This window comes from Strix aluco, chromosome 24, assembly GCF_031877795.1.
Source record: "Strix aluco isolate bStrAlu1 chromosome 24, bStrAlu1.hap1, whole genome shotgun sequence".
Classification (NCBI taxonomy): Eukaryota; Metazoa; Chordata; class Aves; order Strigiformes; family Strigidae; genus Strix; species Strix aluco.
In genome coordinates this window covers 7,245,773-7,272,670 of record NC_133954.1, presented here as the reverse complement: position 1 = coordinate 7,272,670, position 26,898 = coordinate 7,245,773, and the positions used below count along the sequence as shown (strand labels likewise).

Here is a 26,898-nt window from a genome sequence, read left to right as displayed (position 1 = left end):
ATTTGCAACCTTCCTAAAGGGCTCCCGGCCCCCAGCCCCAAATCCCAGGGTGCAGGGAAAGGGACAAGGGACGAGGGACGAGCCTTGCACACGCGCACACACACACGCGCACACACACACATCTGCACACACACACCAGCCCCCCCCCCCCCAGGACCTCCTGGCTGCTGGGGCATCGCTGGTGCCCCAGCCCTGGGGTGGGGATGGTGCTGCCCCCCCGTCCTGTGGGGACCACCCAGGCTGGAGGCCGTGGGCCCCCCCACACGTTGAGGACCTGGTGGCACCCGCTGCGGGGCCGGGGGGGCGATAGCTGTGGGCTGGGTGCTCCGATAAGGGCCCTCGGCCTTATCTGGGTGCTGCCGGGGGCTCCCCTCCCTGCAGCAGCCCTGGGGATTTTGGGGGTCCCTCCCCCCCGCCTGGGTCCCCTTTGCAGGGGTGGAGGAGGGTGTGGGGCACCCCGGGGGGGCACAGAGAGGGGGGACATGTCCCCAGGGGTCATGGCTGGGGGGAGGGAGTTGCCTCTCTGCTCAGGGTGACTCTGATTTATGTGGGTGCTGGGGGGGGAGATGTGGGTGCCCACGGTATTCACACACACCCCCTCCCCGATTTCCCTGTCACATCAATGGGGAAACTGAGGCACGGTGCAAAAACCAGGGTGCTGGGAGCATTGCGGGGCTCCCCCCCAGCACAAACGCCCCCCTGGGGGCTCCCCCCCCACACTCGGGGGGGTCCCAGTCACCCCACAGAGCCCACGGGGAGGGGTGATGCTCAGCATCCCCCCAAAGCGGGGACCCGGGGCAGGGAGGGGGGCAGCCAAGCTCAGCCGGGGAGGGGGTGAAGGCCCCCCCCAGCTACCCCAGGGGCTGCCCAGGGTCTAACTGGAGCTTGTCCCCCCCCCGACGTGGCTCTGCCCACGGGGTCCCCCCCGGTGGCACGTCATGGCGAGGGGCTGGGCCCTGCAGAGAGGAGACCCCCCCCGGGGACCGCTGCCCCCCAGCTTCATCCCCCCCTTTATTCCCCCATCCCCTCCCTCCCCAGGGGAGAGAATTTTTTTTTTTTTGGGGGGGGGGGCGGAGGCGGGGAGAGCACCAGGCCCCGCATCCCTTTTTTTTTTTTTTTTTTGGGGGGGGGCGGCGCACGGCCCATTGGCGTGGGCATCGGGGAAGAGGGGGGGGGGGTGGCGGAGCAAAGCCTGCGCGGTGCAAAGGGGGGGGGGGAGGCCCACGGGAGAAGGGGCATCGCCCGTGGCCGTGGCCGTGGCCCTGCCGGCTCGCCCGGCCCTGGATGGAAGCGAGCTGCCTGCAGGCTGCCATGGCTCTGGGGCTCTCCTCCAAGAAAGCCTCCTCCAGAAACATCGCCGTGGAGAGGAAGAACCTCATCACCGTCTGCAGGTGGGGGCTGGCCCGGCTTGGGGGGGGGGGCACCCGAAAATACCGGGGGGGGGCGTGTGGTGGGGTGGGGAGAAGTGGGGAGAGAGGGGGAGAGGGAGAGGACCACCGCTGCTGGGGATGGGGGTGGGGATGGGGTGGGGAGGAGGGATGGGGGGGTTTGTACCACCACCCCCCCCCCCCCGCCTCGGTCATTCGCCTTGTGGGGGGGGGATTTATTTTTTTTTTTCCTTGGTGCAGTGGCTTTTGTGGGGGGCGGAATTCAGATTGGGGGAGGTTGGGGGAGGAGGAGGATGGGGATGCGGGGAAGGGGGGGGCCGCGGGGATGAGGGCGGTGGGGCCGGGGCGGTGGGGATGTGGGGGGGGGGGGTGATGGGGGGGGGGATGTAGGGGGGGGGCTGAGGACACAACGACAACATGGAGGCTCCCCGGTGCTGGTGATGCCGGGGGCAGCCGGGTCGGGCGGGGGGGTGGAGGGTGCGGGGAGGGGGGGGGGGGGGCTGGGGGCAGCGGGGACGCGGGGGGGGGAGGGGTGTCTGGGGCCGGGGACCCCCCTGTGGGCGGGGGGGGCCGAGGAAGTGACGTCAGGACCCCGCTCCGGGCGGCGGGGATGGAGGGATGAAGGCGGCGGGGATGGAGGATGAGGGTTGTCATGGCGACGCCCGGCTGGACCGGGGAGGGGGGGCGGCGGGATGGGGTGATGGGAACGGGGGTGGGGGGCTGGTGGTCTCTGCCTGTCCCCAGGCCCCAAGCGCGGGGGTGGGGTGATGCCCCCCCCCGGCCCCTGGTTAGGGGCTGCTTGTGCTGGGCTGGGACGGGAGCCCAGCCCTGGGGGGCACCCAGGCTCGGGGTCACCGTTCCAGGGACCCCCAGGTCCTGCTGTTGGGGTCTGGGGGAACCCAGGGCTTCTTGCCATGGCCCAGGGCACCTCCACATCCCACTGTCATGACATGGGGACCCCCTGGATCTCCTCGCCATGGCATAGGGCACCCCCAGACCCAACTGCTGTGACATGGGGAACCCCAGATCTCCTCGCCATGGCACGGGGCACCTCCAGACACCACTGTCATGACATGGAGACCCCTGGATCTCCTCGCCATGGCATAGGGCACCCCCAGACCCAACTGCTGTGACATGGGGAACCCCAGATCTCCCTGCCATGGCATGAGGCACCTCCAGACTCCACTGTCATGACATGGGGACCCCCCAGATCTCCTCACCACAGCACAGGGCACCCTCAGACCTCCTATCCTGACACCAGGATATCTCCAGACCTCTCTGCCGTGCCATGAGGCACCTCCAGGCCCCACTGCCCTGACAAGGCACCCTCCACTTGCCATCATGGGGATCCCCAGTCTCACGGTCCCCATGCGTGGCCGTGACCCACAGATGGGGCAATCCCCCCCCCCCCGCCATGCAAACACCTGCCCCGTCCCCCGCTGTCCTGCCGGGCTCCGCAGGTTTCGCGTCTTCAGCATCTCTCTCTGCTGAGCACGAGCGGCCGGGCGGAAGGGGAAGCCATCACCGCCCGCGCACGGCCGGGGAGGAAGGGGGCCTTTGTTCACCCTTCCTGGCCACTCGCACAGCGGGGGAGCGGCGGCCGCCCCAGCGGGCTCCCCGGGGACGCAGGGACACGGGGTTCAGCAAGCCGCAGCCCGTGGCTCGGCCCGCCGCCCTCTTCCCACTACCGGGCTCAAAAGCCAACATCTGCAAAAGCATTTTGCTCTGTGGCTAAAACCTAATGTGTGTGTGTCAGGTGCAGGGTGCTGGGTGCCCAGCCCCCCCCACCCATGACACCCGTCGCCCCACCAGGTTCTCGGTGAAGACCCTGCTGGAGAAATACACGGCAGAGCCCATCGACGACTCCTCCGAGGAGTTCGTTAACTTTGCCGCCATCCTTGAGCAGATCCTCAGCCACCGTTTTAAAGGTAACGGTGGCTCGCGGGGACCTGGCGTGTCCCTGTCCCCATCCCTGTGCTGCACGGCCGGGCTCTGGCCTGGGGCTTTCTGGGCCGACGGGGTTTGCCGGCACAACGGCCCCCGACTGCAGCCCCTCGGTCCCCGCAGGCCCCGTCAGCTGGTTCAGCTCGGATGGGCAGCGCGGGTTTTGGGACTACATCCGCCTGGCCTGCAGCAAGATCCCCAACAACTGCGTCAGCAGCATCGAGAACATGGAGAACATCAGCACCTCCAGGGCCAAGGTCAGGAAGGTGCCAGCGCCAGCCCTGTCCCTGTCTTTATCCCTGTCTCCATCTCCAGTCCTATTCCTGCCCCCGTTTTCATTCACACCCTGTCCCTGGCACATGGACCCATCCCTATCCTCATCTCCATCCCATCCCATCACCATCCCCATCCCTATCCCCACCCCATCCCATCCCCATCCCCATCTTCATTCCCATACCCATCCTATCCCATCCTGCTCCCCACCCCCATCCCATCCCATCCCATCCTGCTCCCCATCCCATCCCATCTCCATCCCATCCTGATCACCATTCCATGATGGTCCCCATCCCATCCCCATCTCCATCCCCATTCCATCCCATCCCCATCTCCATCCCCATCTCCATTCCCATCCCATCCCATCCCCATCTCCATTCCCATCCCATCCCATCCCATCCCATCCCATCCCATCCCATCCCATCCCATCCCATCCCATCCCCATCTCCATCCCCATTCCATCCCATCCCCATCTCCATTCCCATCCCATCCCATCCCATCCCATCCCATCCCATCCCATCCCATCCCATCCCATCCCATCCCCATCTCCATTCCCATCCCCATCTCCATTCCCATCCCATCCCACCCCTGTTCCCATCCCCTCCCATCCCCATCCCCCCCACCCTGTCCTCCTGCAGCCCCATCTCACCCCACAGAACCCCACAGGGTCACTGGGGCAAAACAGGAGCTGGGGATCCCCACGAGGGGATAACGGGGCCAAAAGCATCTCCCGGGTGGGGACCCCTCCACCTGCCAGCACCCAGAGCCCCGGGGGCAGGCGGGAGCGTGGCAGTGGGACACCCAAGGGTGACACCCATCCTCAGGGCTGCCCCACGGGGTGTCTTGCAGGGCCGGGCCTGGATCCGCGTGGCGCTGATGGAGAAGCGCATCTCCGAGTACATCTCCACGGCCCTGCAGGACACACGGACCACCAAGTGAGCAGCCCGTGGCACGGCCGGCCGCGGCCACGCGCAGGCCACCTAAGGGTGCACCGGGGCAGGCACCGCGGCGTGTTTCGGGGTGTCGGTGGGGTGCACATACAACCACATTTTTTTTCCCTGCAGACGGTTTTACGACGACGGGGCCATCATGCTGCGGGATGAGTCCATGGTGCTCACGGGGCTGCTCATCGGACTTGGCGCCATCGACTTCAGGTACGGGTGGGACGCGGGGGTGGGACGCGGGGTGGGACACGGGGTGGGACACGGGCACCCTGCCCCAACTGGCCCCCCCCAGGGTTGCCCTGATCCTCTGCTCCTTCTCCTGCCGCCACCACTCAGCTTCTGCCTGAAGGGTGAGGTGATGGACGGTAAAATGCCCATGGTCATCGACTACACGCCCTACCTGAAGTTCACGCAGAGGTAAGAGCTGGGGTACGGACCCCACCACCCCTGGTACCCCGGGGGGGCTCAGCTGGGTTTCTCCCCCCTCCCTGCTGAGCCCCTGTACCCCCCCAGCTACGATTACCTGAACGAGGAGGAGGAGCGCGGCAGCATGGAGAGCAGCACGAGTGAGGACAGCTCCCCCGAACACCCCTACCTGCCCCTGGTCACCGACGAGGACAGCTGGTACAGCAAGTGGCGCAAGATGGAGCAGAAATTTCGCATCGTTTATGCCCAAAAGGTACCAGGAGCCGGGATGGGGCTGTCTGGGTACCAACCCCTTTGAGATGCTCCAGCCTGGAGCATCCCCCCACTGCATCCCCGCTCCCCCAGCCCTTCGTCCCGCTGTTGCGGTGACCCAGCCCTCTCCGTGTCACCCTGGGGACGTGGCGGGGGCCCGGTGGGGACAGCAGGGTGCTGCCTGACGGTGGCCTCGCACAGGGGTACCTGGAGGAGCTGGTGCGGCTGCGGGAGTCGCAGCTGAAGGACCTGGAGGCGGAGAACAAGCGGCTGAAGCTGCGCTTGGAGGAGGTGATGGTGCAGAACCAGCTGGAGAAGAGGGAGCTGGAGGGCGTCATCCTGGAGCTGCAGGAGCAGCTGTGAGTGGGGACCCGCCACTGCTGCCGGGGTGGGGTGGGGTGGGGGGTCCCTGGGGTGCCCCGTGGGCTCTGGATGGGGCCCCAGTGCCCCATTGACACTGAGGGGCAGGGGGAGTGGTGGTCCCTGGCACCCATCCGCCCTGTGGGGTGACATGGGTGCTGGGTTCCCAGGGCCTGGGTGCCCCGTATGTCCTGTGGGACACAGAGGGTCCCCAGCGTCCCATATGCCCCACAGGATGTGATGGGTGGCAGGTCCCCAGTACCCAGGTGCTCCATATGCCCTGTGGGACATGGAGGGTCCCTAATGGGGATGTCCTGTGGGATGTGGCAGGTCCCTGACACCCCATATGCCTCGTGGGACACAGAGGGTCCCCAGTGGGGATGTCCTGTGGGATGTGGTGGGTCCCCAACACCCCATATGTCCCATGGGCCTCGTCGCCCAGCAGCACTCACGGCTGTGCTGGGTGCTGAGCACCCGCCTTTGCCGCAGGACGGGGCTGATCCCCTGCGAGAACCCGCAGCTGGCGCAGCTCTCCAAGGAGATGGTGACACCCCTGGTGAACCAGTGGCCCTCGCTGGGGACCCTCAACGGCAACGAGAGCGGCTCGGACAGCAAGCTCTACAGGAGGTAAACCCCCGGGGGGGGTCAGAGCCGCGCCCAGCACCCTATCCCGCCCCGGGGGGGTCTGCCCCGGGCAGGGGACGGGGAGAAGGGCTGGCCCTAGATGATGGGGCTGTCCTGGCCCCGGGGGGGCTCAGCGCCGTCCCTCCGCAGGCACAGCTTCATGAGCACCGACCAGCTCTCGGCCGAGAACAGCCTCAGCTCCGACTCCCAGCGCCTGGGCGAGGGCAAGCGCGAAGGCGAGCCCTGGGGGCCCTTGGGTAAGACACCCCCCCCCCCACCACCGTAGGGTGCCCCACAGGGCTCAGCATGTCCCCCAACACACCCCCAGGCATTCAGACCCCCCCCTTGCCCCCCTAGCAGCCCCCTCATCACGGCGGGGATGCCGTCCCAACAGTGCAAGGACACCCAGGTCCCTCCCGGAGAGGTGATCCCCGTCCCCCCCCCGCGGCAGGGTTGGGGTGCGAGGCTGCAGCCCCCCGCGACGCCAGCGCCCCGCTCTGTGCCCGCAGGGAAGGACCCCACGCCCTCCATGCTGGGACTCTGCGGCTCCCTGGCCTCCTTGCCCAGCTGCAAGTCCCTGGCCAGCCTCAAGTCCAACGAGTGCCTGGTGAGCGACAGCACGGAAGCCAGCCCGACTCGCAGCCCCAGCTGAGACCCCCGGCCCCCTCGGCGCCCCCCGGCCCGGCCGCCCGGCCCAGCGTCGCAGCGGAGGACTGACCTCGTCCCCCTGGGACCGACGAGGGACTCACCGAACCCACCGGGGAGGCTGGGGATGGGCATCCCCCTCCCCATCTTGACACCCCACCCCGGCTGTGCCTCGGACCCCCAAGCCTGGTTCTTGGCTGGGGACATGGACCTGTTGGGATGGGGGATGCCGGACTGGGACCCATGGGAGCTGGGGAGGGGGGCATGGGGGGGACAAACTGTGCTGGCGGGTAGGGGACAAGGGGAGCGACTGCTGCTGGGGAGCAAGGGAGGGGGCTCAGGGCCAAAACCCCTCCAGGGGTGGGGGTTTGGGCACTGCTCTCCCCTTGGGTGCCCAGCCTCCCCCTGCCCCCCCCCCCCAGGCGCTGCTGGGGGGCTGGCCTGTCCCTCCCTTTGGGGACCAGCTGTCCCTCCTTGCAGCAGCAACCCCATGACAAGGATAGGCCCCCCCTCCCCTCTTCCTTCCCCTCCTCCCCTGGGTTTTGGGTTGTTTTGGGTGATTTTCGTTTTTAATTCAGCCCCATCTGCCTTGTTGGAGCAAAAAGAATCAATAAACGCAGCAAGCCGAGCTGGCCTCTGTGAGCTCCCCCCAAGCCAGGAGAGGGAAAGGGGGGAAAAAAGACCCCTTGTGCCCCCAGTCACAAGGCCCTGTCCAGCCCCCCCCCACAGGCAGGGAGAGCACCTTGGGGACACAGCAGGTCACCCCGGGATGGGACAGCCCCTGCCCCATCAACAGTGGGTTGCTGCTGGGGGTAGGGGGTAGGTCCTGGGGTCTCCTTACCCCCAGTAAAACCCAGCAAGGAGCTGCTGGATGACAGCACCGTGCCCACGCAGCTGAGACGTGGCTGTCACCCATGAGGATGCCTTCCGCAGCCCCAACAGGCAGGGATCAGGGAAAGAAATCCTTTCCCTAAGAGATAATATTTTCTTTTATTTAAGAAAATAAGAGAAATTCCCCCCGGAGCCCTGGGGTAAGGTGGGGCAGCGCCCGCACAGGGCACAGTGCTGGGACAGGCCCTCACAGTGAAGGGACATGGCACGGGCAGAGGGTGCCAAAATGTTGCCCCCCACCCCCGAGCAGCAGCGAGTTCTGTCCCCACGCAGGGTCCGAGCCCGGGGTCTGGCAGGGGACAGGGACACCCCGAGGGGGAGGAGAGGTCCAGAGGCAGGGAGAGGGTCTGATGAGTCCCCAATGCCACATAGAGCTGGCAAGGGGACACTGTGCGTGACTGATGGTGAGGAGGGGCAGATCCCCGGGTGGAGCAGGGCTGGGGGGGGCCCAGGCTGGCACCTAGAGATGCCCCTGGGGGTTTGTTCCTCGCCAGAGCCCCAGCTCCCATCTCCCGCCCTGCCGAGGGTCCTGGGGCACCCCGTCCTCGTCAGAGCATCCGTGAATCCAGCAGCAGCATCTGTCCAGCCTCAAGGGATGAGCAAAGGGGACTCCTCATCCCCCCCACCGTGTCACAGCAGCAGGCACAGATGTCCCCCAGCGTGGCTGGGGCTGGAGAGGGGGGCCGGGCCGGCGCTGCCTCCACGCGCAGGCAGGGGGGAGGCAGAGCGCAGCACCAAGGCACTTGGGCTTTGCACGGCCGAGTGCAGTTCGCTGCTGCCGGGGCCCCTCGCCAGGAGCTGGGGTGTCACTGTCCCCATCCAGCCCTGCCCCAGCCCCGGCTCACAACCCGCGCAGCCGCCGCTCCTGGTTCAGCTTCTGGAAGAAGGTTTTGCCAAATTCGTAGGTGCTGATCATGATGGCGCAGGCGGGTGCCACCTTGATGACGCGGGGCAGGAAGCCTGCAAGGACAACCCCGTTAGTCCCTCGGTGACACCAGGGAACCAGTAAACCCCAGTCTGGGGACAGGGGCAATGTCCTTACCTGCAAAGAGCCCTCGGGTGCCAGACTCGGCGTGGATGCGCTGCATGAGCAGCCAGGTGGAGGAAGGCTTGGAGGCTGCGACTGCAGAGAGAGGGGAGTGGGTGAGGGTCCAGGGATGCCCACGTACCACCGGGGAGTCCTGGTTGCCCCCCCAGGCGCCTGCCCCCTCACCTGGGTGCACCTCGCTGTCTCCCAGCTCGATCTGCCGCTGGGTCTTCACCACGTCGAAGGGCAGCGTCAGCACCGCAGCCACCTGCGGGGCCAGCAGCCGGGTGGTGAGCCGGGACCTTGCTGTCCCTGCCCAGTGCCGTTCCTGCCCAGCACCATCCCTGCTGTCACCTCCCAGCCCCATCCCTTGCTCCCCAGGGGGGCCATTCCCCTGCGCAGGTGTAGACCCCGGGGCCCCACACTCACCGTCCCAGAGATGGCCCCGGATGCAAAACTGATCATGAAGGTGGCCTCGTCCAGCCGGGCCTGCCCGCAGAGCCACTCCTTCACCAGCTCATAGTTAAACCAGTAGAGAGCTGGGAGAAGAAACACCAGTGCTAGGACGAGGCACCCCAGACCCCACGCACAGGGCTGCCCTGGCCCGTGTTTGTTCCCCACCATCTCCCAGCACCACTGCTCAGCCTGTCCCACTGCAGCTGTACCTGAGAAGGGGACATCTCGCAGCACGGTGGGTCCCCAGCCCCTCCAGAGGGACAGCCAGCCGTCCTGAGCCACCGCCGACTGGATGCAGACGCCCAGTTCCCTGTAGCTGAGCTGCCGCGACTGCATCTTGGTGCGGATGAGCTCCAAGGGGCTGATGACCGTCACGGCACCCACTGCAAGAGGGGACATTGGGCATCAGTTCTGTCCCCTCTGGTAGCCGTCCCGGAGCCAAGCAGAGCGCCGTGACAGCAGAGCCAGGTGCCAAACGTGGGCACCGACAGCCAAGAGACCCGCCGTGCTCTCCTGAGAGGACGCAGTGGGGGCACAGGGGGACCCCCCAGGGAGGAGGGGTACTCACGCCTGGCGAGGGCCCCGGCCAGCAAGGGGATGTGGTGTCCCCGGCTCCCCATCCGAGCATGCAGGTAGTCTCGCAGCTGGTCGTAGGCAGTGAAATAAATGACGGTGGCTGGCACAGCCATGACCCTGCCGAGGAAGAGGAGTGTGAGGGGGATGTGTGCCCTCCCTGGGGGCTGGCAGGAGGCTTGGGGCGGGTGCCCACGCGCCCAGACAGGCCTTAGCACCCAGACTCCTCCTCAGGGCAGGGTCCAAACTCACAGGGTGGGGGGCAAGCCGCTCCACAAAGACCTGATGCCCTCATAGCGTGTGATCTTCATGAAGGCATCCTGAGGAGAGAGCAGAGCACCGGGGAGAGGGGTTAGAGATGGGAGACAGGCAAGCACTCCCCCAGCGAACACCCCAACCCCGCCTCTGGGGCAGGGAGGTCCCGGCCCACCCTGCCCGTGCCTGCAGCCCCTACCAGCGTGCCAGTGAAGTGGGTGGGGGCCTTGTACCAGGCGGTGCAGCCGTTGCCATTCTGGCAGACGTACAGATGGTCCATGAGCCCGTTGCAGTAGAGGAAACACTTCCCTGGGGTGGGAGACAACAGCATCGCTGTTAGACTGGAGACCCTTCCCCTCTGCCCAGCTCATTTGATCCCCAAAACCATCATCTCTTCCAGGTAAAACCTGAACCCTCAGTGCCAGGGCCTGGTGTGGACCAGCCCCAGACCAAGGCCAGGAGAGGGATAACCCTCCAGGAAGGGTCTGACCACAGCCAGACCCATGGGTGGGGGGCACCCAGCCCCCCCACAGGGACAGGGACACAGCAGGAGAGGTTTATGCCTCGTTCAGTGCCAGCTCTGCTGCCCTGGCACAGTGGGGACACCATCGCAGGGAGCCAGCATGGCCCTGCCACTGTGCTCTTGAGCCAGGCCCAGGGATGCCGGGCAGCGGGGAGCAAGCAGGGCAGCGGAGATCCAAGAGGACTTTGATGTAGCGACAGCACAGAGCGACAAGACAGGGCAAGGACTGGGGGACCACAGCCAGCCAGGCCTGTTGCACCACAGACCCCCAGCAGGCCCTCCCTGGGCAAGGACCCAGCGGGGATGTTGCAGGGCCAGCCCCAAAGCAGGGCTGCAGGGCCAGGGACGATGACAGCCCCCACACCAGAGAGGGGTGTCCTCAGCCAGAGGAGCCCGAGCCACCACCAGCAGGGAAGCAAATCGGGGTCAAGGCTTGGGGAAGCGAAGCTGCTGGCGGCAGGAGCTGCCCAGAGCCCCCGGGCGTACTCACATGTGGCCGGCTGAGCGCCCCAGGGCACAGACCGTGCTGGCAACACTGAAACACATAACGGGGACGTGCTGAGCGATGACACGGGGGATGTGCCACCTCTCCCGGGGCTGGGGTGCACATGTGTGCCGCAGCTCCGAGCTGGGCAGTGGGAAAGCTCCGTGGGTGAAGGGGCTGGATGCCCCCACAGTCACTTCCCAAGCAGTCCCTATTGTCACCAAACCAGTCCCCTGGGACCAGTCCCAGCCCGCTGTCCCCGCAGGAAAGGGGGCAGATGGGGAGGGGCAGAGCCCACAGGGTCTGTCCTGCCTCATGGGAGCTGTGGGGAGCAGCACAGAGACAAGCACAAAGGCAGCAGGGGAAAGAGCGAGTGACTGAAGCAGGCTGAGCCCTTCCACCCCGCTCCCTGGCGAGCGGGGGGGCTGCTGGGCACAGCGCTGACCCCACTCAGCGTCGGCACGGCGCTGCGGAGGGGGAAGGACAGAGCCAAGCATCAGCCCAGCTCCCCCAGCAGGGCCCCCCGAGCCCGTCAGGACGAGGGGCCCATGGTAACCTGCCACCTCGCGATGGCCCCACGCTCAGGAGCTGAGAAATCCCTGTCACCGGCTCTGCCCAACTGAGACATCCACGTGGGCTGCTCGCTGGCTGATCTGGAGCGGGGTTGGGGGGGGGAGGGGGCTGGCTGGAGACCCCCACCCTGCCCTGAGTGGGGTTACCTTTGGAGAAGGGGGTCCTCTGGGCCTGCAGCCGGATCTTCACCACATCCAGCGGCGTCACTGAAACGACACCATCCTTTAGCCACGCCGCAGTGCGCCAGCGCCTGGCGCCCACCCGCTCCCTGTGGTCCTCACCGAAGAGGGAGGTGAGGATGGCCCCCGTCCCCGAGGCCAGCATCTGCTGCAGCGGTGTGATGCCCCCGCTGGGGCTCGGCGATGTCTTCTCGGCCATGGTGCTGGCTCCCTGCAACACATAGTGGTGGTGGGGGGGATGCTTAAGGCTGGGGGTGCTCGGGGGGGTTCCCTGCCCAGGGGTGAGCGATGGCTCCCCAGGGAGCCCCCCCCTCCCCAGCATCCCCACTCCACTGGTGCGAGGACAGGCATCCCACCTCTGGCCACGCTATCGGCGTGGCACAGGGCAGGCGCGGCCCCCCCCCCTTCCCCGTAATCGTGCTGCCCCGGGTGGGGGGGACAGGGACTGCTTCTGGGGCCGGTCCAGTCCCGATAACAGCCCCCCCGCTCCGGGCCGTGCTGCTGGCAGCAGGCCCAGCCTCGCTGCAGAGGTGGGGACAGTCCAGGCCAGCCTTCCGTGTCCTTGGGGAGGGAGGATTGTCCCCTCCCTGCGCTTGGAAAATTAAGGGACAGGAAGGAACAAAGTCCAAAGACCAGCCACGCTGCAACAGCCCCCCCCCAGCCCTGGCTGAGAAGGCAGCCATGGAGGGACACCCAGCGGGGGGGAATACCCCCTTGCACATGGGGTGCGAGCTTGCAACAAGCACCCCAAAAAGGGTTCACGTATCCAAAGCCTTCTGCATGCTTCACCCCCCCCCACCCCGAGGCTTGGCAAGGCTGTGGCCCCCGGGGCCAGCGTCTCTGCCCTCGGGAAGCGGGGGATATCGCACCCTTCCTGCGGCAGGAGGACAGGGAGAAGCGAGCCCGAGCGCGCCGTGCATGCTCAGGACCAGCTGCTCCCCCTCGCCGCAGCCCGGGGATGGTCCTCACGCCGGGACAGGGCCAGGACCATGGCAGGAGAGCTTCCAGGCTTCAGGAACCCACCTTTTTTTTTTTTTTTAAAGCCAGGGAATGCAGCAAAAAAGAAAAAAAAAAGCTTCACCATCTGACTCAGCAATTTGCAAGGTCAAAGCAGTCATAAATCTCCCAGTTAGAGGCTTCGGACTTGTTAGGTGCCCAAGGCTGTGAGCAGGGATGGGTCTACCCTGGAGCCGCACACGCCAGCCCCACTGGGAGAGCTGGGTGCTGTTTGCGGGGTGGGCACGGGTCCCATCGTGCCTGTCACGGGACAGCAGCGAGGCGGCACAACACCCTGGCACGCTCCCTGTGGAACACGTGGCCGGCGCAAAACCGTGCCATGGGCAGGGTGCTGGCCCCAGCACCGGATCCTTCCCTACAGACAAACCCTTACGCAAGCAGGGGGAAAAAAAAAAATCTCTCGCTCACAGCACTGCAACACCTGGATGGCTTAAAACGTGCTTTTATACGTGCCACAACACGGCCCTCTCCCTTTCCAAAGCAGGCAGCAAAGCACCTCCAGGGCAACAGCGAGGGCTTCCCGGCTGCATCCCAGCACCCTTCTCAGCTGGGAGCTGCTCCCTTTTCCATCCAGGACAAAATAAACCCCTAAAACCATGACCTTGACCCCGCTGCTCCGGGTCTGGGTACAGCGCTGGGATGCTCGGTACAAAGAGGAGGGGGAAAAAAAGCAAATATGTGTTAGGATGATAAAGGCAAGAAACTGCGGGGGCCAGGAGGCTGCTGGCGGAGCTCAGCAGCCTCTTCCTGCCCAGGAAAGGCCCAGCGGGCTACTGGAGCCCCGAGCGAGAGGGAAGAGGACAGAAATCCTGCAGACAGACCCCTCCGGTGCTTCCCAGCACCTGGGCTGCTCCAGCCTGGGGCTGCAAAGCTCTGTGTGTGTGTGTCCCCCCTCAGTCCTACCGTCCCTGGAAGTCCCCAAACAGCACCAGGGGCCTCATCCTGCCCGGGCACGCCCCCCCCCCCCCCCGCGCTGCCCTGGCTCGGGCAGGACTCGGGCGCTGCCTGAACAGGCAGGGATGGCTGCCAGCACCCCTGGGGAGGGCTCGACCGCGGGACCCACCGCAGCCACCCCCCCGCGGGTGGACAAACCGCCCTCCCAGGGAGCAAGGGGAGGGGTGCTGCACCCAGCCTGCCCCGGGGAACCACCCATGGAGGGGGGCAGCCCCTGCCCTCCCCAAATCCTGGAGCTTGCAGCCCTATCTGGGGTCTGCAGCTCCCATCCAAGGTTTGCACCCCCTCCCTCAGGGCTCGTAGCCCCCAGCCCAGGGCTGTACCCCCTCCGCCGGGGTTTGCAGCCCCCCGCCAAGCGCATGACCACGCCCCGCCAGGCGCCGCATCCCCTCTCTCAAGGTCTGCAGGCCTCCCCCAGGCCTTTACACCCCCTGTCCTGAGGTTTGCCCCCCGCCCCCCACCAGAGCCCCACTCCCCCCGCAACCTCCCCAGCGAGGCCCGGGGCGGGGGGGGCCGCGGCAGCCTCCGCCCCCAGCAGAGCCGCACAACCCCCGGTACCGGGGGAAACTGAGGCACCGGCCGCGCGTGCCGGGTCACGAGGGGGGTCACCGGGGGAGCCCCACCCCACCTGCTCATTCCAGCCACGTGCGGCGTTTCCCTCCGCCGGCAGCGGGAGGGGGGCGGACGGCGGCGCCTTTAAGGAGCCCCATGGGCGCCCCGCGCCCCACCGCCGTGCGCCGGCCCGCGCGCCACTTCCGCCCCGCGCCGGCGGCCCGCGCATGCGCCCTGCGCCCTGCGCTCTGCGCCCCCTGCCGGCAGTGGTGTGCCTTGCACACTGCCCGTGCGGGTGGAGAGGTGCCTTGCACACTCACCGTGCGGGCAGCGGGGCTCCTTGCACGCTCATCCTCACCATGCTAGCAGTGGTGTGCCTTGCACACTCCCTGTGCGGGCAACGGGGCGCCTTGCACACTTGCCATGCTAGCAGAGGGATGCTTTGCACACTCACCCTCACCATGCCAGCAGCGGTGTGCCTTGCACACTCCCCGGGCAGGCGGAGGGGCGCCTTGCACACTCACCCTCACCATGTGGGCAGAGGGTGCCTTGCATATTTGCCATGCTGGTAGTGGTGTGCCTTGCACACTCACCCTCACCATGCTGGCAGAGGGGCACCTTGCACACCCATCCTCACCATGAGGGCAGTGGTGCACCTTGCACACTCACCCTCACCATGCTAGCAGCAGTGTGCCTTGCACACTCATCCTTGATGTGCTGGCAGAGGGGCACCTTGCACACTCACCGTGCAGGCAGAGGAGCACTTTGCACACTCACCCTCACCGTGCTGGCAGAAGGGGGTTCCTTTCACACTCACCATGCTAGCAGGGGTGCCTTGCACACTCACCCTTGCCATGCTGGCAGAAGGGGGGCTCCCTGCACACTCGCCGTGCTGCCACAAGGGCACTTTGCACGCTCACCATGCTGGAAGCCGCGGAGCTGCCAGGCTCACCGTCCTGGGGCCACGGGGGTTTGCACACTCACCATACTGGAGGCAGTGGGGTTTGCACACTCGCAGTGCTGGGGCAGGCTGGGACACTCCACCACGCAGGAGCTGCCCCACGGCTTCCCAGGGCACCCGGCCAGGGCCTGCGCCCCGCTGACCGCTAACGAGGAACAAAGCTCGTTAGGTCCCTCAGCCAGAGCTGGCCCGCACACAGCAGCACAGCACATCTCCCCCTTCCTTTCGCAGTCCCTCACTCCAGCTCTGCTGTGACTGGGGGAAGGGGGCGGATGTTGCCCAGCGCTGGAAGCCGAGCCTGGAGCTTAGTTAAGCCAGACCTTGGTGCAGGCAGCCCGGGTGCAGGCTGAGGCGGCTTTGGGGCCCACGTAATGCTGGCTGTGAGAGCCCCCAGGGAGATGGGGGGGGTGTGCTTTGAGGGGAGTGGGGGTTAGGGGCTAAGAAAGGAAAATGTGATATGTTAAGAGCTTTTTTTTTCATATTTTGCTGTGTGTTAGCCAGCTGGAAAAACTCTTTTATTTGAAGGGCTACAGGTTGTCTTTTGCATTTCTAGCCCTTCTACTTGAGAGTGGTTTTATTCGTGAATAAGTGTGAGAGGAGGGTTCTTAAGTTCCTTCTCTGGTCTTAGAAACTTTAACTTACGCAGATAAAAATGTGCTGTTATTAAAGGTGCACCCCTCAAAATGGGCTGTTGTGGTGTCTGGGGTGGCTCAGGTCTCTATCAACAGGTACAAACCTTGGAGCTTTCTTGGTTACTTCCACCTGGTCCTGTAAGAGTTGTGGCTTAATTTAGGGACTTGCCTTGTCTGGGGGGCTAAAATCACAGAATCATCAAGGTTGGAAAAGCCCTTGAAGCTCCTCCAGCCCAACCATGAACCTCACCCTGACCGTTCCCAACTCCACCAGATCCCTCAGCGCTGGCTCAACCCGACTCTTCAACCCCTCCAGGGATGGGGACTCCCCCCCTGCCCTGGGCAGCCCATTCCAACGCCCAACAGCCCCTTCTGCAAAGAAATCCTTCCTAAGAGCCAGTCTGACCCTGCCCTGGCGCAGCTTGAGGCCATTCCCTCTTGTCCTGCCGCTGGTTCCTTGGCTCAAGAGACTCATCCCCCCTCTCTGCACCCTCCTTTCAGGGAGTTGGAGAGGGCCAGGAGGTCCTATCTCTGCTTCACGTAGTTGCTCAGGTTTGCTCTTTGCGCCGTGTCGGAAGTGCCTGTGGAGAGTCCCGAGTCCGTTTGTGCAAAGCAGTTGACTGCTTGTGGTGGTCTTATTTCTGTCAGCGTTTTAATCCAGAGAAGGTGCTTTAAGCTTGGTTCTCCCTGGGCTGATGAGAGAGAGGCAGAGCGGTGCCGAGGGGTGCCCTTGCACCCAGCGATGAGGGTGGTGCCTGATGCTGTAATGTGAGCTGATAACAGCAGATGGCTCTCAAAGCCCCTCGGAAACCCGGGGGGACGCTACCCAGGAGCCCAGGTTCTGGCCTGGCCCTGTACAGCCACCGCAGGTAACAAGGGATGGCAGACTGGGGGTGCCTGGGGTGAAGAACTGGGACCAGTCCCCAGCTGGTGTGTCCTCCTGGTGACCTGCTGGCTTAGATGTTCCTGGTGACTCTCTATTTGCGTGCATGTGGTAACGTCACCGCAAAACCTGTCAGTGGTGCTGCATAATGCAATCCTCTACCTTTAGAGTAGGATTGAACTCTTGTCCTGATTTAAACTCAAGGATTAAAGACTGCACCGGTGCCTACACCCCTCTCTGCTCCCCTGTGAGTGCCATCCTGTGGTAAGAACAGGAAAGACTTCACGGACAGGCAATCTACAGATGGCCACCAGCAGACTCTGTCTGGTGTAAGCGGGAGCCGTGAAGGGCTTCAGTGTGCAGGCACAGTGGTACTGGGTGAGGAGCCTGTGTCACCCCAGAGCGAAGCTCCCCGTCTCTCTGAAGAACTGGCAGAGCCGTGGCGGCTGCTCTCCTGTGGGAATAAAGTCCCTTCTGGCTGCTGGCATCTCTGAAGTTTGTCAGCAAAGGGGACGCCTACTTCCAGGAGCAGTGATCAGGCTTCAGCCCTGCGAGCTGCTGCTGGCATCTGGGTAGAGGCTGTAAACACCCCGGGTTTGTGCGTGAGGGAGAGGAACTGCTGGGGCAGTTAGTCTGGGTATGCAGATATAAAGGGATCCTGAATTCCCTGCAAGCACTCGCTGCCCTTCCGTGATACCAAGGCCAAGGGAGTCTTGAGTTTATGTGATGTGAGGCCAGGAACCTAGTAATTCCCACAAGGTCACCTAAGTGAATGCATCCTGTAACTCCCTAATGAGTCAACTCTGGCTCTTACAGACACACAGGGTTTAAATGATCTGGAAAGCCTTTTGTAGCAGGCAATTTAGAAATGGAATAATGATTAATTAAAAAGAATAAAATCCTTAGGGGTATTGGTTCTTGTATCTTCTCTTTGTGGGCGTTGGGCTCTGCATTCTTTCCACACTGTTCAACTGAGAAGAAAAAGGAATAATCTGTTTTCATCTGGGGTGGGGGCAAGAGGGAAGTGATTGAGATGGTCCAAGTGCCCACTCTCAATTGTCAGGTCTCTCTGTTTGCTGAAGTGATCAGAGGGAAAGCGGTGAATTTGTTTTTCCCATGCTCAGTGCTGCTGAGAGGCGAGGACCTTGCTGGCTAGCTCTTTCTGCTGAGTCACGGCCTGCTCGCCGCCTGCGCTGTCCTAGTGCCGGGGGTGTTTCTGATTCACATCTTTGCAGTCCCGCTGGCCTCGGCGGGGGTTATAGGGGTGTATCACGCTCCCATTGTCTGTGAAAATTAAATGTAAGTTGACTTCATTTGGAGAGAACTGTGTCTGAGTTGCAAATACGCGTGTTTGGTTTCAAGTTGTGAGGAATGGAGCCAGCTGAGCTCTAATCCCCTCTTCGAGCTGCAAAGTTACACGCAGAGTCAGAGCTGCCGGGGGAAGGTCTGCCATGAGCCTTGTTCTGGTCTGCTCAGCGCAGGCCTGGGTAGTGCCCGCCGTTACTAACGGTGTACGAGCACGGCTGGGAAAACCGCTTGTGCAACGCCCAGCTCCCTGCTGCGATCTCCATGGAGAGGCTTCAAAGCATGGCGAGCTTAGGAAACCCAGCTGGCTCCCTGGTCAGATGCCATGTCGTATTAGTGGCCGTGCCCTGGGAAGCGAGTCTGGGGGCTGTGTCTGCCTGGGGCTTCCGTATTTAGGAAGGGGGGGGTCGTCCTGTGGTCGGTCAGCAAGCAATGGCATCTGGAATTGTTTCAGAAAGATCAATCCTGTCTCCTTGCTGGAAACCATTTTGAAAGCGATTAGCCCATTTCCCTTTTCTAGGTGAACTTTAAGAGCCAGGTTGCAAAAGGGATATGAGCAGTGCTGTAATGGAATTAAGCTACTGCAGAATCTGAGTATTTATTTCAGCTAGGATCATTATGGTTTTGCAAAAGCCATCCTTAATCTGAATTAAGTGACTGAAATGAAGCAGCTTGTGGACAGATGAGGCCCTAGGGACATCAGACTTGAAACCACTATAACCCAGAATTCATAATGCAGTTGAAGTTCTGCAGGGCGATTCCCACTGCAGGTGAGATGTGAGAAATCACATCCCACCTGCCGCAGCACCTGCCAGGGAAAAGCTTGATGCAGTTGTGAAACAGGTTACAAAACTCACCTGTGAGGAAAATGAGCCTTGCCTTATGGATGAAGAAACGGGTATGGAAGATAAAGGCTTAATGCTTTCCTCCCTGAAGGTTTCCTTTAAAATTTGATGTTAAAAATAGTGTCTTGTTTCTACCTCGCAGCAATATAGGCCAAAAGGAATGGAGGGGAAGAGCGAGCCTGGACTTAGAATGGTAGGATAAATTCACAGATCCTTTTTCCTGTAAAGAGAACCACCCTAAGAACATGAAATGGCCAGGAGAGCCCTGTGTGGTAATTAAAGTCTACATCAGCTGTCAGCCTGCTGTGTGTACAGGTAAGAAATCTGCCTACAGAGTGTTTCTCCACAGTTCCTCTTAGGTGGTGCAAGAGCTGTTGATGACTGTGAGCTCATTCCACTCGGGGCTCGGAGCACTCAGCTGCACTTCAGGACTCAGACTGCTCCAGCAGTTCCTGTAACATCTGGGGATTGCTGCAGCAGCATCCCCCACCCATCCAGTGCACAACAGCGTGTGCCTGCCGGTGCAGGGAGCGGAGGTGGAGGGCTGCTCTACCTGAGATGTCGTACCAAACGAGTGTCTTGCTGCACCGCGGGGCTTTGCACCAAAGGGATGGATCTGCAGCAAGCTAGAGGTGTGTTCAGATGTGGGGAGTGAGGGCACCTGAACAAGGAAGGAAATCTTCCCCCAGTTGCTATGCCTCTGACACGGATACTCAGCCCACGTTTTCGGCCCTGCAGGGTGTTGGTGAGGAGGAGAAGCTGGATGTAGATTTGATTATTTCTTTGCAGTAATCTTGTTTACCAAGAATATCCCTGCGCTTCTATTTCTCTGAACACAGATGGAATCAAACAGCAAGATGTTGGGTCTTTGCTCATTGTGCTTTTTCTAGATAGGACTGCTTATGATACTCTTAGCATTTTATTTTCAAGTACTGTGCCACCAGGCTTCTGTGGCCGTGCTCTGGGCCAGGACAGGAAGGTGGTCGCAGCCCCGGAGGACTGACTGTGGGGGATCATTGCTGTTTTACTTGAGGCTGGCAGTCCTGTGGTCCATCAGGTGATGTATTTCATTCTTGACTAGCCTTCACCAACAGATCCTCTAAATCCAGAATGTGGCAAGAGTGGCTGTGCCTGAACATCAGCTGGGACTGGCTAATGATGCTTCTCAGCCCATGACTTCTTTGATCCAAAAGGGACTCGGTGCCTGGTGAGGACTCAGGCAGGCAAAGCTGAGCTTTGACTGAGGTGACTTCAGAAAACCAAGTGTCATTTTCCTGAGCACTTTGTTAAGAAACTAGGGTGGGGAGCCCCTTTTCGTTGTGTTGTTTGTAGATGAAGAAATAGTCCTGTTAGAGGATGCTCAGATGACTTGCTGTGTTCCTGGTACATCTGTACCGCCGGTAGGAAGAGCTGCTGTTCCAGAATTGGACTCTAGCTGCTTGCACTGCAAGTTCAAATTCAGCTTGTACCTTGTCTCACAAGGATGGATCCCCTTGTAGCACTGTAGTATTTATTTTACACTTTCCAAAGCAGTGGGGTTTTTTTGAGAGATGTGTCTACCCTGGGAAAATTCTCCAACTAATTTAGAGTGGGTACTTTTTAGCCAGTTTAAAAATGGGTAGAAAAAAGCTATTTCCCTGGTTTTAGATGCCTCACCTGTTTCTATTGACCAGAAAAATCTCGTAGTGTTGCATGTTCATAAATCCAGATTTTTCTCTCCTCATATGACTTTGTACTCCTGCAGTTATTGATGCTGTAGTAAGAGAAGGGCTTTGATTCTCCATAGACCTTTATTCCAAACCAAGATGGACCATTCCCAACCCAGTCTGCTTTTAGAAACCTTTGGTGCTACACGTTCCGCATCCATTTCTCTTTTTTTCCCTGTTGAGCTTTCCCCTTCACAATCTCTGCCAGAAGCCTGTTCTTAGACTGGACATTTGCCCTTGATTTGCACCTGAATGTTCCTCAGGAAAAACTGAAACCTGGAGCCTGTCTGACAGAAGATCCCTCCTGCAGTTTCTCCACTAAATCCAATTACCAGGGATAATAACCCTGTAACACAAGACAGTAATTCCATTGAGGGATCTCCACGGTGTCCATAATGCTCCCAAGCTGAGCCAGAGCATCTCATTGCTTTTCCAGATGAAGCAGGCAAGGTGGAGAGGGAACCTTTGGTTCTTCAAACTTTCCCTCCACTTTCCAGTGCTTCAGGCTGGGTTGCAGGCCCCATATTGGGTGGTGAGGGAACCCCAAAGCTCCCCAGTGCCTCAGGGTGATTAATATGTCACCTGTTGACTCCTTCCCGCAGGTGTCTGCTGAACCATATGTTAATTAAAGCTGCCCACCATTGTTCCTCCACGCATGCTGTGAAGTCCTAGTGTCTACCTGTTGTACATGTAGCTGGAGATGTGTGGATAATGGCTGCAGAGCTGCCTGCCTTGGGTAGAAAGCTGCTTTCCCTGTTATTGTGGAGCTTACAAATGGATGAAATTAAACCTGGATGGCTGCATGCTGCAGCTCCTCTCAGGGGCTGGTGAGGAAGGTAAAGGGATGCTGTTGGCAGCTAGTGAGCTGTTATTCATCTCCTTGGATATCGAGGACAGCGGCTGACAGCACAGTTGGACCGGAGGTGGTGAGTCCAGCCCCCGGCGCACGCGTCTGTGCAGGATGTCTAGCTAAACGCAGGCCGTGCGGAAAACGGGAGCCATGGCTGGGAGAGGCGGTGTCTCCCCTCGCCCCTGGACTGAGGACCGGCAGGGCCGGCCAGGCGCAGCCCACGGCAGCGATCCCACCAGCCCCTCAGCGCCGACACAAAATGGCGCCCGGGGAGGGGGCGGGCAGCGCGCGAGCGCCCCCTGCTGGGCGGGGCCGCGCGCCCCCGCGTCCCACAGACAAAAGACGGCGGCGGCCCCTCCCTCCCTCTGCGCATGCGCCAGCCCCGGCCGGGGACGGCGCGGGGAGGGGGGGTGCGGACAGCGCCGCGCATGCGTCCTGTGCGCCCCCCCCCCCCCCCCCGCCGGCTCGGCGAAGGTTCCGGAGCTCGCGCGCGCCCCCCGCCCCGCCCCGCCCCCGCCCCGCCCCGCCCGCGCCGCCGCTGCCGCCGCTGTCACTCGCCGCCCGGCTCCGGTGCGGACTCCCGTGCAGCGGCAGGTAGGGGCACGGCCTCCGGCCGGCGGGAGCGGGGCGTGTGGGAAGGGGTGTTGCACGGCCCGACCCCCCCCCCCCCCCCCCCATCTCCCCTTTCCTGGTCTACGGGCGTTGCGTTTCGCTGTCCCCACGCCGAAAGCGTGAAACGGGTGGAGAGAAGGAAAAAAAAAAAAGAAAAAAAATCCTAACTCAACCATTTCAGCCCCCAAAAAGCTCGCCGCGGAGGGGCGTGTCACCCCCGGCGCCGGTTCGCCCGGGGGCAGCCCGCTCGCTGCAGCAGTGCGAGGGGCGGCCCCTGCGGCAGCGCTGCCGCCCGGCTGCAGGTGCGCGGCGGGGTGGGGTGGCCGGTGGGGAGAGAGGGAAGCGGATTTTTATTTATTTTTTTTTCCTGCCCCCTTTTTCGCCGTTTTTTTTTTGCCCGGTTCCCTGCGGCAGGTGGAGCCGGGGGGCTGTGCCGGCGGGGCTGCGGCAGGAGGGGCGGGCAGCGCCTTCCCGCCCCGGCGCGGTGCCATCTTCTGCAGCCGCCCTCGGGGAGGGGGGAGGCGGAGGGCAGCTGTAATTAAAAAAGATAAATGAATCAATAATAGAAAACTATGAGGAAAAGGCGTTTCAGAAAACGGAGCTGTCCATACCCAGCCTGAAATTTGGGGGTGGCAGGCGTTATTGAGGTCACGATGCCCCGGAGTTGCCTTGCTTTGTTGCATCCCCCAATGCCCGGGCAAGGGATCCCAATATTTAATGTTAACGGTGCGGTCGCGCAAGGTGGGTGCCCGTGTTGTTAAACCCCGGGGGTTTTCCAGCTGGGCTGGGGATGCTGGTGCCGAGCCCCGTGGGTTTGGGGCTGGGGTGGTGCTACTTGGTGTAACTGGTGGCGTCGGCCGTCCCTGGATGTGCCTCGCGCCTCGCGTCTGTGTGTTGTGCCAAAATTGTCCCTTTCCTTAGTCCCTTTCCATGCTGCCTGTTCTTTCTTGTGCTAAAATTGCACCAGGCGGGGCATGGGGCTGGCCCCCTTTCTGCAGTTTGCCTTTTTTTTTTCCGTTAGCTGCTGGGTATTTCTTTGTTTTAAGTCTAACTTCACAGATGTGAAAAGGGAAGTTTTCCTGCCAGGTGTTTCCAGGCATGCTGTGTGGCACACCTGCCCTCCTGGCTCGAGCAATTAAACCCAGAAGGAGTAGAAACGGCTTATTTCAGGTGAGGGATGGAGATTTCTGCCTGCATCCCTGTCTGCTGCGTTAGCCCAAGGGAGGATTCGGTTAGGGGAGGTGATTTTTTTTTTTTTAACACCTAGAAATGCAATCCTGTTGTTCGTTCGCAGAGGGCAGCTGCCATCACTTTAAAGGGAGTTTCTCCTTCCATTTGCTGGTGGTACCACCACGCGAGGTGCAGCTCCATTTGCAGCGAGAGGCTGGTCTTGCTTAGAAACGGGTTTGCTGGAACGAGCAGCTGAGATGAGCTAAGCTGTCACTTCAGCAATTTGTATGCAGCGTATTCCTGAGCTGCCCTGTGCTTATCTGCGTGGATCTGGGCAGATGTCTAATGTGTGTCTGAATGAGTGGAACAAAATTCACTACCGAGAATCATTAATTTGTTCTGTCGAGCAATGGCTGCCCTCTTGCATCCAGTGAAGGGTGTTTGCCTTTGCTGCCAGTACCTCAGATTTGGAGTATTTGATGGTTTTCCTTGTGCAGTTCAATTTTTTCCATTTTTTTTCTCAAGGTGATCAGTCAAAACAGGTCTCAGTTGGGCATTTACAGGATGCTCTTGAGAGAAGGCAAATCAAAATCTCATTCTCTCTAGAAATGAGAAATAGTCTAACCCAGCTACACTTTGTTCCCTCCTGATATGCAAAACGCTTGATTTTTACCCCAAGATGTGTAATTTAAGGAGAAAAGCAAGGTGCTGGCTGACTTACCTGTAGTGCATAAAGGTTTTCCAGGCAGATAATTCACACCTGATGAAACTATTGCATTTTCTCATTCTTGCTCTAGACAGAGTAATGGTGTTTGGAAGGAGGTCTATGGCTGTGGCATACTTCCCTGTGCCATCCCCCAGTGTTAGCAGAGGTACGTCGTGCTGCTGAATGCCCTTGGAAATGAAGGCTTGCGTTCAGGGCTTTGGAATTAAGATGCAGGTAGGGTTTGTTTTTTGAGACCCAGCTTTTGTGCTCTGGGCAAATGTGATGCCACAGGTTGGTTGCTTGGGTCTGCATCCTCCGTAAGGATGATTTGCAGCATGAGAGGATTTTAGGACAGTTGAGTCTTGAACACGTAGCGTGTAAAATGAAGCACCTGGTGAGGTCTGTTTGGTTTAAAAGGTTATGAGGCCATTACTGTGTGCATGGAGGTGTCCAGTACTGGGTCTGTCTTCATCTTGCACAGCAAGATGGCCAGAAGTTGACGCTTGAGAAACTTGAACTAAACCAGCTCTGTCTGCTCTAATGAGTGAAAGGGTGAAGCATGGTTGTCGTCGCTTGAAGCCTTTAAATGAAGACTGTTTCTCTCTCAAAGAGGATCACTTGTTCAGCGCTGCTCTGGAACAGCTTGCTGCTGATCTGCAGCTTTCAGGTGAACTTGTTGCAAAGGTCCCATCTGACGTGAACATGAGACACATCAAGATGTTGTGGGCTCTGCCTGGGAGAGCAAGGCTGTTAGCTACTCTGGAAGGGGCAGGTGGCATCACAGATAAGATACATTTATCCTTCATCAGCTGAGATTAGTTGAGATGAGGACAGAATTGATGGGACCTCTGTGTGCCCTGGCGGGAGCTCCCATGGAGAGGAGATGGGGCCAGTCCCTTCAGGTGACGAGATGCAGGTGACAAGTGCACAAGTATGGGTCTTGTGTCTCTCCCTCCCTCATTACTTGCCCTTTTCAAGTACTGTGTTAACTATTGACAGGTCAGGCTTCTGATTTAGGCTTCCTCACCCTGCATCAGTTCCTCTGGGTCACCTTGCTGCCTTCTGCTTCCAGCCTCTCTCTTCCCAAGGCATTTCATTTGAACTGTCCTGTTCCTTCTGTTCTTAAACTGCAGTTTCAGCAAGACCCAAATGGACCAAGTAAACGTCTTTATCTGTCCCGAACAAGTAGTACTGCAGCTTTCTCATTTCCTTCCTGAAAGCCATGGGGAAGGAGAGCAGCCCTCATGGGATAAAAATGAGGGAAATATGGCACTGCAACTGGTCTTTCCACCTTGAGGCTGAGCCTGGTGTGTCTAGTCAGGGACACTTGTAGCATGCCAGGAAGGTGGGTGTCTTAATCTTCTGCCTTTTGTGTTCCTCTGCTTTATTTTGAAGAACGGTGTACTTCATTGCATGCTTGCTGATCTGTGTTGCATCATTGTCTTGTTTCAGGGTTTTGCCAGCCATGGGATTTGGAAGTGCTTGGGTACCACCTTGCTCCTTGCATATTTGCTGGGGCTTAGCTGAGCAGGTTTTACTGTGTAGTAGCGGGGAGTAGAGCAAATTGCTCCTTGATGACATTTATATCCTCATTTGGAAGTTGGGCTTTGCAGCGTCATGGGTCTATTAGAAGTGGCTGGGGAAGGCCACGCTGAAAATGCTTTTGAGATGGTGTCTTTGCCGTTTCTTCTGAAAGCCTCTGTCCATCAGCATGGGAATAACAAATTGTCCTGACACTTACCGCAGCACAACTGTAACCGCTTTGCCTGTCAGAGTGTCTGTGTGCTCCTGTACGGGCGTTTGGCGTTGCCTTTCGAGATGCCGGTGCTGGGGTGTGTCCACGTCCAGACTTCCAGACAAATCCCTTTTGGTTTGCGAAGCGTTGAAAATTGGATCATGAAGTGGTGTCTGAGGGGAAGTGCTGAGGGTGGCCGTTCCCTTTTTTCCCCCGATAGGAACGTTATTCAAAAGCTGGAAGAAAGCTGTAGATTTGAGTTTGTCTTGAGCAGAATAAGCTTCTTTTGCCGGCCCAGTGTGCTGATGAGTCTGCGTGGTTTCTCTGCATCTTTTGAGGGAGTGCTGCTAATTTAGCTGTAGCGATGCTCTGACACTTGATGAATTGGTCAAGAAAGAATCAGGGTGATGGCTTCCACCCAGTTCCCAGTATTTCTCAGTCTGCTTAGCCTGCTGGTTGATGAGGTCAGTCGGCTAGTAGGTTGGGTAATTGTTTCCGTGTGCTGGCTGTATGTAGGTGTGGGGCTGGACTCTGAGAGTTGGAAGCTCATTGTGAAGTGCCCTTGACTCAGGACAGACTTGTGGGTCCTTCATCCGGGTGATGCTGAGCGTGCGTGTGTGTGTGTCAGGGCTGTCTCTGGAGCTGCTGGAACATGGTGTGGGTCTAGAAGGGTTGTGGCTCTACACACAGGTAAATCAACCAGCCCCTGAACAACAGGGTCATGTGTTGTGCTTTCTGGGTATGTGGCTTGCTCTACAGGCCTGTGTAGTTTGTGAAAAAGCCCTGTGAGCCCTTCCTTGCAAAAGCAAAATGGACCCCTCTAGCTGTGTTAGAACAGCTGAGACTCTTAAAACAGTATCAGAGATGATTGTTTCCCTGCCCTGTAGCCAGGTGGAGGGGGAACCCTGGGCTCAGCATCTTGGCTATTCCCAGCCTCTGTTCTGGGAAGCACCACCTGATGTCTTGGTAGAGGGACGGCAGCTCTCAGGGGATCTCTCGCTAGTGCTGCAGTCACATCGGAGCTGGGCTGGCTTTCTAGGTTTTTCTGTCCATCCAGTGTAATCTCTGCTTTCTACTGCAGGAGCTTTGCTCACTTAACTGTGGTGGTTAGACTCCAGAGGTGGGCTGGCATGGTGTCTGGGGCGCACCCCGA

At 60.5% G+C, this 26,898-nt stretch overlaps 3 protein-coding genes across 22 annotated transcripts in view; 2 read left to right on the top strand and 1 right to left on the bottom strand.

Moving 5' to 3' along the window:
- The first annotated feature begins 1,215 nt into the window (after positions 1 to 1,215).
- RUNDC3A (RUN domain containing 3A) lies at positions 1,216 to 7,484 on the top strand. Of its 2 annotated transcripts, XM_074849380.1 has the most exons (11): positions 1,216 to 1,391; positions 3,201 to 3,316; positions 3,456 to 3,589; positions 4,455 to 4,540; positions 4,670 to 4,759; positions 4,886 to 4,966; positions 5,063 to 5,228; positions 5,429 to 5,586; positions 6,077 to 6,214; positions 6,362 to 6,468; positions 6,721 to 7,484. In XM_074849380.1, the coding sequence occupies exons 1-11, from the start codon at positions 1,285 to 1,287 to the stop codon at positions 6,861 to 6,863; spliced, it is 1,326 nt and encodes a 441-aa protein (XP_074705481.1). In that variant the 5' UTR covers positions 1,216 to 1,284; the 3' UTR covers positions 6,864 to 7,484. The 2 variants fall into 2 exon arrangements, with proteins under 2 accessions (XP_074705481.1, XP_074705482.1); XM_074849381.1 differs by lacking the exon at positions 6,362 to 6,468.
- A 343-nt stretch (positions 7,485 to 7,827) lies between these two features.
- Positions 7,828 to 14,551, bottom strand: SLC25A39 (solute carrier family 25 member 39). 4 transcript variants are annotated; one of them, XM_074849386.1, is made up of 12 exons: positions 14,417 to 14,551; positions 11,920 to 12,028; positions 11,785 to 11,844; positions 11,072 to 11,116; positions 10,258 to 10,367; positions 10,056 to 10,123; positions 9,799 to 9,923; positions 9,440 to 9,613; positions 9,204 to 9,313; positions 8,961 to 9,042; positions 8,790 to 8,870; positions 7,828 to 8,707 (listed from the first exon to the last, which is right to left on the bottom strand). In XM_074849386.1, the coding sequence occupies exons 2-12, from the start codon at positions 12,014 to 12,016 to the stop codon at positions 8,589 to 8,591; spliced, it is 1,071 nt and encodes a 356-aa protein (XP_074705487.1). In that variant the 5' UTR covers positions 12,017 to 12,028; positions 14,417 to 14,551; the 3' UTR covers positions 7,828 to 8,588. The 4 variants fall into 4 exon arrangements, with proteins under 4 accessions (XP_074705487.1, XP_074705484.1, XP_074705483.1 ...); XM_074849383.1 differs by lacking the exon at positions 14,417 to 14,551 and adding an exon at positions 12,174 to 12,471; XM_074849382.1 differs by lacking the exon at positions 11,072 to 11,116 and having other exon boundaries at positions 14,417 to 14,550.
- Positions 14,552 to 22,036: 7,485 nt separating this feature from the next.
- MAPT (microtubule associated protein tau) overlaps positions 22,037 to 26,898 on the top strand; it is a 53,519-nt gene continuing 48,657 nt past the window's right edge. For 15 of the 16 annotated variants that reach the window (XR_012626314.1, XR_012626315.1, XM_074849851.1 and 12 more), the window contains exon 1: positions 22,037 to 22,116. The gene's annotated coding sequence lies outside the window, so the exon portion shown is untranslated. Of the gene's footprint in view, positions 22,117 to 22,216; positions 22,437 to 26,898 lie in introns of those variants that run through there. The other variant, XM_074849840.1, reaches the window with a different exon arrangement.

Bases quoted from the DNA above. Each gene is read 5' to 3' on its own strand.
- SLC25A39 (XM_074849386.1), bottom strand. From the start codon at position 12,016: ATGGCCGAGAAGACATCGCCGAGCCCCAGCGGGGGCATCACACCGCTG. The intron at 9,924-10,055 runs GTGAGTTTGGAC...CTTCCTCGGCAG, and splicing joins AGCGGCTTGCCCCCCACCCT to GGTCATGGCTGTGCCAGCCA. The intron at 8,708-8,789 runs GTAAGGACATTG...TTGTCCTTGCAG, and splicing joins CACCCGAGGGCTCTTTGCAG to GCTTCCTGCCCCGCGTCATC.
- RUNDC3A (XM_074849380.1), top strand. From the start codon at position 1,285: ATGGAAGCGAGCTGCCTGCAGGCTGCCATGGCTCTGGGGCTCTCCTCC. The intron at 5,229-5,428 runs GTACCAGGAGCC...GGCCTCGCACAG, and splicing joins GCATCGTTTATGCCCAAAAG to GGGTACCTGGAGGAGCTGGT. The intron at 6,469-6,720 runs GTAAGACACCCC...CTGTGCCCGCAG, and splicing joins CGAGCCCTGGGGGCCCTTGG to GGAAGGACCCCACGCCCTCC.